The sequence below is a fragment of the Lampris incognitus genome, chromosome 5 (genome assembly GCF_029633865.1).
Source record: "Lampris incognitus isolate fLamInc1 chromosome 5, fLamInc1.hap2, whole genome shotgun sequence".
NCBI classification, from domain to species: domain Eukaryota; kingdom Metazoa; phylum Chordata; class Actinopteri; order Lampriformes; family Lampridae; genus Lampris; species Lampris incognitus.
In genome coordinates this window covers 9763405-9773459 of record NC_079215.1, presented here as the reverse complement: position 1 = coordinate 9773459, position 10055 = coordinate 9763405, and the positions used below count along the sequence as shown (strand labels likewise).

Below are 10055 nucleotides of genomic sequence, written 5' to 3'. Positions count from 1 at the left end.
CCAGGCATGTCTATGAACTGTGATTATAGTTCTTACAATAGAATAGAAATAGAATACACTTTATTTGTCATTTGTACATACATACAATGAAACTCACGCTCTGCATTTATTTAACCCATCCTATTGTATAGGAGCAGTGGGCAGCTGCAGCACCTGGGGACCGACTCCAGTTCTTCTTTCCATCTCCTTGCTCAGGGGCACAGACAGGAGTATTCACCCTAACATGCATGTCTTTTTGATGGTGGGAGGAAACCGGAGCACCCGGAGGAAACCCACCGCAGACAAGGGGAGAACATGCAAACTCCACACAGAAAGGACCTGAGACGGCCTGGGGTTTGAAGCCAGGACCTTCTTGCTGTGAGGCAACAGTGCTAATCACTGGGCCGCCGTGCCGCCTATAAAATCTCCTCTTCTGTGTCTCCATTAGGTGAGAAGCCCCATGTGTGCCACGTGTGCGGCAAGGCCTTCAGCCAAAGCTCCAACCTCATCACCCACAGCCGCAAACACAGCAGCAACCGGCCCTACAGCTGCCCACAATGCCCGTACAGCTTCCAGCGCAAGGTAGACCTGCGACAGCACCAGGACCTCCACTGCACAAACTGCTGACCGTGCCACAACTGAGCCTACATTAATGTTTTCCAATTGCCAAACGTGATTAGCTCAAACACACTTGAGCTACTGAGCTGGGCCCTCTTTTTTCAACAGGACAAAAAGAAAACTCATGCATTGTAAGGTATTTGGGTCTGTGAATAGTCTTTACCAAGGCACCTAATTCCTGTACTGTCTTTGAGTCCTGCAAAGAATAATTTTGTTTTTTAGTTTTTAGTTGTTTTTTGTTTTTTTTGCAACGTGGGTCCGATATGCATGATTCTTGCCATCATGCAAATCGGTTATGACATCATTTCGCTCACTGGCTTTGTCGTGGAGCTTTTGGATACAGGCCCTGAAACCAGTACCTCCATCACCATGGTATAATTTTATTGAGTCCTTTGGTTAAGTAGATTAATTTATGTATTGAGCCTTTAAATACTACAAACACATGGAAAATATCAACACGGAGGAAAAATCTTGTCCATCTGCCTTTTTTTTTCTTTTTTTTTCAAAATCTGCAGCACGTTAAGACAGAGGAAAGTTTACAGAAGGGATCATTGGACAGAAAGTGGCCAGATGTCAATAGAATCTATTAACTTGCTCTTTATCTGAGACGTGGTTTGCAGGGGAAATATATGGAAGTGACTTGGTGGTCTGAAAGGAGTTCTTATCGGCAATCCAAGGATTTGAAATCCAGGAAAATTCCAGGTCCAGAAATAGGCTTAAAGAATGCAAGTACTTCATTTGAGATAGTTCACAAGTTAAACCTCTGTTGCGCTTTAGTAAAACTATTTAAACGTGAAAGCTGAATGAAGAAAAGATGAAAAATAAAAACGACAACCCAGAGACATCGTTCCCTGTTATTTTATTGAAATAGCGACCGTGTGGAGCATGACGGAAAGGAGACGAGACCACTTCTCCTTTTGACCACACAGCCGCGGGGTCATTTATTTCCCCCAACAACCTCCAAGTGAACAGTTGACAAGGACGACAATCATCAAAACCTCAACCTCGCATCTACCCATAATCCCCCCCCCCCCTGCTAACCCCTGAACCCACTGTCTTCAAAGGGACAGTCTCTGGTCCACATATCTAACCCTGGCTGAAGTACTACAACAGCCCTTTTAGAATAGTACTGGTCAGAGACTGTCACAAACGATAATAACAGCATTGGATCATCAACAAAATCATGGGTGGCAAAAATGAAAGCAAGACCCTGAGTACCCTGTGTAAAGAAATTATATGAGATTACCGGAAGCTCTGGAAAAGGCTCTTATCTCCTTCCTGCATGCTTGTTTTGTGAGGACGTGAGCTAAAATGAGAGCATTTCCGTACTTCCAATCCAGCTTTCGACCTTACTAAAGAACACTGCGAGGAGTTGTTCCTTATCTGACGCGAGGGTCTGAGGACAGGATGTGTTGCTGTAAAGCCCCTTGAGGCACATTTGTAATTTGTGATACTGGGCTATACAAATAGAATTGACTTGATTTGACTTGACTATTGTGTTGAGTTAACAGAAATATATGACGGCACACTGGTGGAGTGGTTAGCGCGGTCGCCTCACAGCAAGAAGGTCGTGGGTTCGAGCCCCGGGGTAGTCCAACCTTGGGGGTCGTCTCGGGTCGTCCTCTGTGTGGAGTTTGCATGTTCTCCCCGTGCTTGCGTGGGTTTCCTCCGGGTGCTTTGGTTTCTTCCCACAGTCCAAAGACATGTAGGTCAGGTGAATCGGTCATACTAAATTATCCCTAGGTGTGAATGTGTGTGTGTGCGTGTGTGTGGGGGGGGGGGGGGGCTGTGATGGCCTGGCAGCCTGTTGCCCAGTGACTGCTGGGATAGGTGCCAGCATCCCCGCAACCCTGAGAGCAGGATAAGCGGTTTGGATAATGGATTGATGGAAGATATTTGTTTCCTAAATGTGAAAGTAGTTGAGACAAAAATGAAATCTGGCACCCTGTGCAGTTAAAAACACGGAGCTATAGTGACCACACACACACACACACACACACACACACACACACACACACACACACACACACACACACACACACACAAAAGCCCTTTTTCAAAGATTATTTCCTACTGTGCAGCAAATGAATACAGTCCGAGATTAAGTCGAGACGAAATTCATCATGCAAGTGCTGTTGCATAAATGGCACTACGTTCAATGATTCATAATTGAGTCCATAATTTTATACAATAAATAAATAATTTATTTGATGTAAGGTTAAAACTTAAATCTGATTTGATTGGCTGGACAGTAAATTCGGTTCCATGACAAATGCTCACAAGACAAATGCTCACAACACTAAAAGAAAAAGAGGCAAATGCTCACAAATTGTTTTATAATCTATATTTACAGCGAAAAATGATAGTATACAGGATGTCCTCACTGCAGCTGGACACTGCATCCGACTGGAATAGACTGATAATGGAACATTGCTCAACATACCCCGTGGCAATTGACAGTCTCTATATAAGAAATTGGTTGGCAAAAGACTCTATAGACACTGCTTTAAAATCTCTTAATTAGGTCACTGTGATCCCCATTACATGCTTAGACCTACGTGATATTTCTTATGTGACATGCAACAGACTGTTCAATGGAACATTTTTCCATGAATAAAGGTTCATTAAGATTATGTATTACCAAACAGTAATTGATAGTCTCATTATCATGATTATCTGTAAGATCACCATTTCATTTGTCAGGGAGATGTGATCCCTCTCACATGCTCAGGCCTATGTGATATGTGACAGTATGTTCAGTTGACTTTTTGAAAAATAAAGATTGTAAAACAATTTGTGAGCATTTGTCTCTTTTTTCTGTTAGTATTGTGAGCATTTGTCTTGTCAGCATTTGTCTTGTCAGCATTTGTCTGCACACCAATTCATCGTGTAAGCGCTGTTGCATAAATGCACTACGTTCATGATTCATAATTGAGTCCATAATTTTATACAATAAATAAATTTATTTGATGTAAGGTTAAAACTTAAATGTGATTTGATTGGCTGGACAGTAAATTCATTTGTTACAGTTAAAATACAGTCAGGCACACGCTCAGGCATGTAAAGGGCAGCCTGACACAACGCTCGGGTCCTAACGCCGTTCCCGCCATGGCTGCTGAACCGGGCCTACTCGGAGACTGTGACGTAATTACGTTCAAGGTCGGTGATTGACGTCCGAAGCCGAAGCAGGCAGTCGGAAGAGACGTTCGGAAGACTCCCAAGGACTCGACCTCTTTCCGCGACAAGCGGCCCGCGAGGTATCTTGTTCTACTTGTAAAATGCCTTTGTGTCGTGTTCGCGCTCGGCGCCATTTTGTATTTTCGTTCGTTTCCATGATACGTGCTGTATAACACTGGGCAACACCATTTTTCTTGCATGGGGTTTTTCCAACGGATTCTAGCTCACTTTTGGGCGCTGAATCCAAATCTGGCATTAGTTTTTGCCTATCGCATCAGGTTTGTGAACTATGAAAAATCTTTATTTTTGAGAAAACAGCAATTTTACACTCGAAGTTAAAAAAAACACTTGCATTAGAAGCTTGATAGACGCCAAAATGATGACAATTGTAAACTACTAATAAGACCCGCTGACCCCCTTAGCCGAGCGGTTAGTGACGTCGCCTTGTGGTGCAGTACACGTCGTATCGAATCCCGCACCGGGCAAGAAAATAACCGGTTACATTGGTGGCAGCGGTGGGATCCGGAAGTGTGCAGATCCTCAGAAGTCTCTTCGGAGCGCGGGAAAACACAGCGCGAGGGCGCGCTTCCGGGAGAGGGTGACGACTGTAAACTACTAATAAGACACGTTAGCCCCTAGCTAACGGGTCCGACGCTTTAGCCGAGCTGTCAGTGATGTCGCCTTGTGGTGCAAGTACACGCCGTATCGAATCCCGCACCGGGTAAGAAAATAACCGGTTACACAATGAATAAATAAACACTCAGCCTAGCATGAAATTACTTAGGAAATGAATAGGGGTCATTTTTATCCCCACCGAGATTGCCAGACTAGATGGTCAACTTTTGTAAAATCCTGAATAAGGAGCATACAGATAGCACAAAAACCTGATGTGATAGAGCAAATCTGAGCCCAGATTTGGATTCAGCAGCCCCAAATTAGCCAAGAACAGTTTCCAAAGTCCATGCAAGAAAAAAAAAACTATTTTTGTAGACCAGTGGTAATTTGTTGATGTATTTTGTATTGCGTTCATTCACAAATGTGGTTCTCACGGCGTGACTCAGGCGTGGATGTATCGGAAAAACAAGACGTGCCCAGACAATCAACGCCCGTTTCAAAGAACCGACCTGTGTCTTTAACCCTGTTTACACCCGGCTTTAAAATGCGTTTCGGGCGATCGGATCGCAAGTGTACGGCGAGACGCGTCGCCGTTTACACCCGTGTCTGTCACGCGTCTTCCAAATGCGCCCTGCTGACCACTGGCGATCAGATTTCGTTACTCCGAGGAGGACGCTTTCGTTACTGTCGACGTCACTTCCGCTACAACGTCAAAGGGCCTCGGTCAAGCGCCAGATTTGCCCACTGGCTGTGAAAACAATAGCTGATGTTTGGAGACGTTTCAGGCACTAATATACATGTACGGACTACGCCAACTGTGGAGATTGACAGGACTGACTCTCCTGCCCAAATGGAGGTTAGGCATCTCGTTTCACTTGTACTCCAACCACGTGCACTCTCCTCTCTCCCATGTTTTCGAAAGGCGGCGCGCTGTTACCAAAACAACCACCACATCCTGCATTGATGACGTCTTTTCCGGTTTCGTCCTCGTCGGGGACGCATTAGAGTTTACACTACGAAAGACATGTGGTCAAATGCGTCCCAGACCACCTCGGCAAGCGGTTTGAGTAACCGGTTCACAAAACGTTTTGGTGGTCGTTTACACTTGTATTTAGCGCTGTCCACTTGTGATCCGATCGCAAAAAAAAAAAAAACGCTTTTTAAAACCAAGTGTAAACGGGGTGTTTGTTGTCGTGAAGAGAGCTACACATCATATCAGGGAAGCGTTTGTTTATTTCGTTGTACTGCATTTATTTAGGAATTACAGATACTACCATGAAGACAGTATGCAGGATCCTTGGGGAACTGTCTGGTGCAGCTGCTTGTTGGAGAGCTTAAGGATAGCCATTTTTTTTGTACCACTGAGCTCTGGCAACAACATCATTGGCATAATCTCCACCTGTGGTATTGACATCCACATGAGGATAGGAGCGCACTCTCAGGTTCCCTATGTTGTAGGCTGCTATCCCTCCTACAGAGACAAACACAAATCAGACACAATACTAAATCCTTAAATAGACCCATATGTGACCCCATTTCTTCTCAACCTTCTATTGCACTGAGATGGGGGTAACAAGTTTACCACAGGTGGACATTAGGAGTAAATGAATGGCCGCTTTTTAACCTGTTTCCAGTCAGCTAATGCATCTTTGAGGGTATGCTCATGGTCCCAAAGGTCTCTGTGGTCCCCATCGGTGAGGTAATATATATATACAATTTCCCTGGGGTATATATAGTATATATATATATATATATATATATATTCCCCTTTTTCTCCCCAATGGTATCCGGCCAATTACCCCACTCTTCCGAGCCATCCTGGTCGCTGCTCCCCCCCCTCTGCCAATCCGGGGAGGGCTGCAGACTACCACATGCCTCCTCCGATACACGTGGAGTCGCCAGATGCTTCTTTTCACCTGACAGTGAGGAGTTTCGCCAGGGGGACGTAGCACATAGGAGGATCACGCTATCTCCCCCCCCCCCCCGAACAGGCGCCCCGACCGACCAGAGGAGGCGCTAGTGCAGCGACCAGGACACATGCCCTCATCCGGCTCCCCACCTTGTGTCAGTGGGGACGCCCGACCAAGCCGGCAGTGACACGGGGATTCGAACCCGGATCCCCATGTTGGTAGGCAACGGAATAGACCGCTACACCACCCGGACGCCCGAGGTAAAATATCTAACCCGGTGAAACAAATGTTTAAATCCAAAATTTCAGCCTGAGCTGTTGATATTAAGTTTGTGAATGGCATCGTCTGCTGGACTTCCAAGATGCGGATTGATAACAGGTAAAAAAGTGACCTTTTGATTCATTCCCAATATCCACCCATGGTAAACTTGTGTGACCCCATCTCAGAGTAACAGAAGGTTAAGAGGAAATTGGATCACATATGGGGCTAATCCTTAAAGTGCAATGCAGTGCCCTGTTCTGAATGTTGACCACATGTAAACAGAAAGTCATGTAGACTATGTTTACATGCAGTCGATAATCTGGTTAAGATGAATAGTGAGATTAAGTTATCTACATGCGTTTGTAAAAATGCGATCTCTTCAATAATCCAAGTTCACAGAACTCGTTGGCGTTCTGTTAATGCTCTCTGGGATATTCTTCAAGATGGAGGGTGGGTGGTTTCTTTTTCTGTGGACATACTGTAGCGTGTTGTTGGGCTTAATGTACGGCTTGTATGTGCCGTTCCTAAGGTCCATTGAGATGTCCAGAAAGTCCGTTCGTTTTTGGATATACTGTTTGCAGTATATTCACAGAGAAAGCGATCACCCAACCCCCATCTAGAAAAACATCCCAGAGAGCATTAGTGGAAGACTCTCATCTTCAATGAACCTGCCCCCCCATACCTAGATGCCTTACAAAAGAGCGTCTACAATTTTAAGCTCAAGCACAACCCTGCATTAAATACTGACTGGCAGCAAATCAATAAACATAGCAGAAAACGAAATATCACCTGGTACAACCCACCCTACAGTGACACCATGGCCACAACGTCGGTAAGCAGTTTTTTGAACTTTCGGATAAGTGCTTCACCCCAGACCACCAATTGAGGGAAGATATTAAATAAGAACACCATCAAAATTAGTTACAGCTGCATGCCTAACATCCAACCACTAATATCGTCCCACGACACAAGAATCATGAACAAATCAAAGACACCATCACAAATGGACACCCCCAACTGCAACTGCCGTATGAACGAGTCATGGCTCCTCGAAAGTAAATGCCAGACGAAAGGAGTTATCAGAGACATATGTTGGACGAACAGAGGGAACATTCAAAAAAAGGTTTTATGCGCATGTGTAGCATTATGTTCCTATCAGTTTAGACATAAATTTGATTGACAGCTCCATCAATGTGTTAACAGCAGTTTCAGTTATCAAATTGTTGCTTTAGTCTGATTAAAATCTTCTTCTTTTTTTTAACTTGTATGTTAACTCACTGATTGAAAGAAGCGAGACAAAGTGTGAAGGAAGCCTTTGGTGCTGCACTGCCAAAATTTAAGTGAAACAAACCCATTAGCTGCTCTTCTTTTTTCCACTGCGAAAAGTCAGTCTGAAACTTTCCAATGAAATCAATCAAGTAGCCGGTGGCTTGGTCAAGGTGTTCCTTGCTGTCCCAAGTGCCCACTGCAGAATGATTTCCTCCGTTTGGATTGATATCAACCTGTGAATATATCAGTATACAGAAATTGGATGAATATCACTGCTATAGTACAGTGACTTGAGGTAATACTAAAACAAAATGGATATACGTATACAGAACGAGATCAGTGTTATTACCTGCATCAGCCCAAAGGCATTATATGCTTTTCTCACTGGGTCGTAGTCCCCGAAGCCTCCAGTGTCCTTAATTGTGTTCCCAGCCCTGGACTCTCTGGAGATAATGGCAGCAATTAGCGCCGCATCAATTTTATACTTCTGTGCCACACTTTGGATGATGGTTTTGTAGTTGCGCATTCGTTTTTCATCCGTCTGAGCCATGGCATGTGATGCAGCTACTCCTGTGAGAGTGATTGAAAGGAGACTATGTAAAGCTATGATATGCTTTATATTTTCATTTGTTAGGACAGGATGTTGTGTTGTTGTAAAGCCCCTTGAGGCAAATTTGTGATATTGGACTATAAAAATAAAATTGACTTGACTCGTTAGAGGGGAATTTGGCTTATGTTACTGCCTATATTGACCATAGTTATCCAGCCCGGACTGGGATTTGAACCTGTTTAAAGGCTCGCTTATATTATTACCAGCTGTCCCTAAACCAAGATCAACGTACAAAAATTCAACCTGCACTAAGGTATTTGTAGCGATGACAACATTTTTTTTTTTTTAAGGTTTTGCCACGATTCGGTTTTCTGGTCAGATAAGATATTAATCTGCTGTTAAATATTCCTTCACCACGGCTCTTACCTTGGTATCCCAACTTGTCCTGCTGTGCTGTTTGCCGCGAGGCTCCCGTAGGTTTAATTTTCGTGATATCTCCAAAATCTAGAGAAAAACATTGAGTTTATTAATACCTCCATCCATCTATTATCCAAACTGCTTATCCTGCTCGGGGTCACGGGAATGCTGGAGCCTATCCCAGCAGTCATTGGGCGGCAGGCGTACAGTGTCCATAATAGGACATTCTCAGTCCTATTATCGACACTGTACAGGTGGGGAAACATCTTCAAGTACTTCCACGAGAGAGTTAAAGGACGTTTTTCAAACCACCTGAAATTCCAAAGCTCACAATATGAGAGGCATTCGGAGAGGGAAATTTCAATCAGGAACACATCCCAAGTGTTCACGCTAAGTTTACTGTAACTTCCTACGCAGTGAAAATATAAAGTGTAAACTGAAACAATTCTCACCCATTTTATTTCTTTTTCTTGGCCTCCCGAGTGTTCTTCTGAGAATAGACAACGGAGAAAAAAAATGGGGAGGCACGTTGAGGCGACAGCCACAAAGCAGACTGATAACGAGTAAATGGGGAAGTTACATGGGTAGGTCAACTTACAGTTTATGGCCAAGAAGAGGCGTGTTCCCAGGGAACGCTTTTATCACTACCAAACATGTGACACACGTTCCTCCACATGATATGTTGTGAAGGCAGTCTGCTACCATATGATCACATCTGATGTTTGCTTACTTCTAATGGTTGACCGTGTTCTGACCGATACCAAGTTTAACTTTGGTCTGTATTGCTTGGCTCGAAACCCAGCCACGGAGGATGCACGAACCAGTGCATTCTTAGTGCCGGTCCCAAGCCCGGATAAATTGGGGGGAGGGGGTGTGACAGGAAGGGCATCCGGCGTAAAAACCCTTGCCAAATCAAATATGTGAGCCATAAGTCAGATTTCCATACCGGATTGGGTTACCAATGACCACCACCGGTACTGTTGGCCAGCAGGGTGCCGGTGGAAACTGTGCTACTGTTGGCCGAAACAGAAGGAGAGGGGGAAGGCTTGTCCAGAGGCAGTGGGAGAGGAGGGAGGGTAGTAGTGTGGAGGTGAGAGTCGGAATGTTGCTTGGATCGGAATGTTGCTCGGATAGATGCCTGAAGCTCGTGTGTAGCAAATCGAAGGTAGTGCTTCAGTGTCCCCAGTCGGGCAAGTGGGTCGGAAATCTACTTGTCCCAAAGTAAATTTTTACTTGGCCCTATACAAATTTTTTATTTA

The 10055-nt window shown here is 44.5% G+C and overlaps 1 protein-coding gene across 1 annotated transcript; it reads right to left on the bottom strand.

Annotated features, from left to right (window-relative positions):
• Window positions 1-5592: 5592 nt before the first annotated feature.
• Window positions 5593-9388, bottom strand: LOC130112564 (lysozyme g-like). Its single transcript, XM_056279988.1, has 5 exons — window positions 9249-9388; window positions 8806-8883; window positions 8179-8399; window positions 7912-8062; window positions 5593-5860 (listed from the first exon to the last, which is right to left on the bottom strand). Exons 1-5 carry the CDS (start codon window positions 9250-9252, stop codon window positions 5724-5726), a joined length of 591 nt encoding a protein of 196 aa, XP_056135963.1. The 5' UTR covers window positions 9253-9388; the 3' UTR covers window positions 5593-5723.
• Between the last annotated feature and the right edge of the window lie 667 nt (window positions 9389-10055).

What these genes read in the sequence shown, in the direction of transcription:
- LOC130112564 (XM_056279988.1), bottom strand. An exon ending in ATGCCTTTGGGCTGATGCAG is followed by an intron (nt 8,063 to 8,178) that starts GTAATAACACTG and finishes ATATATTCACAG; the next exon opens with GTTGATATCAATCCAAACGG. An exon ending in AAAAGAAGAGCAGCTAATGG is followed by an intron (nt 5,861 to 7,911) that starts GTTTGTTTCACT and finishes TTGTCTCTGTAG; the next exon opens with GAGGGATAGCAGCCTACAAC.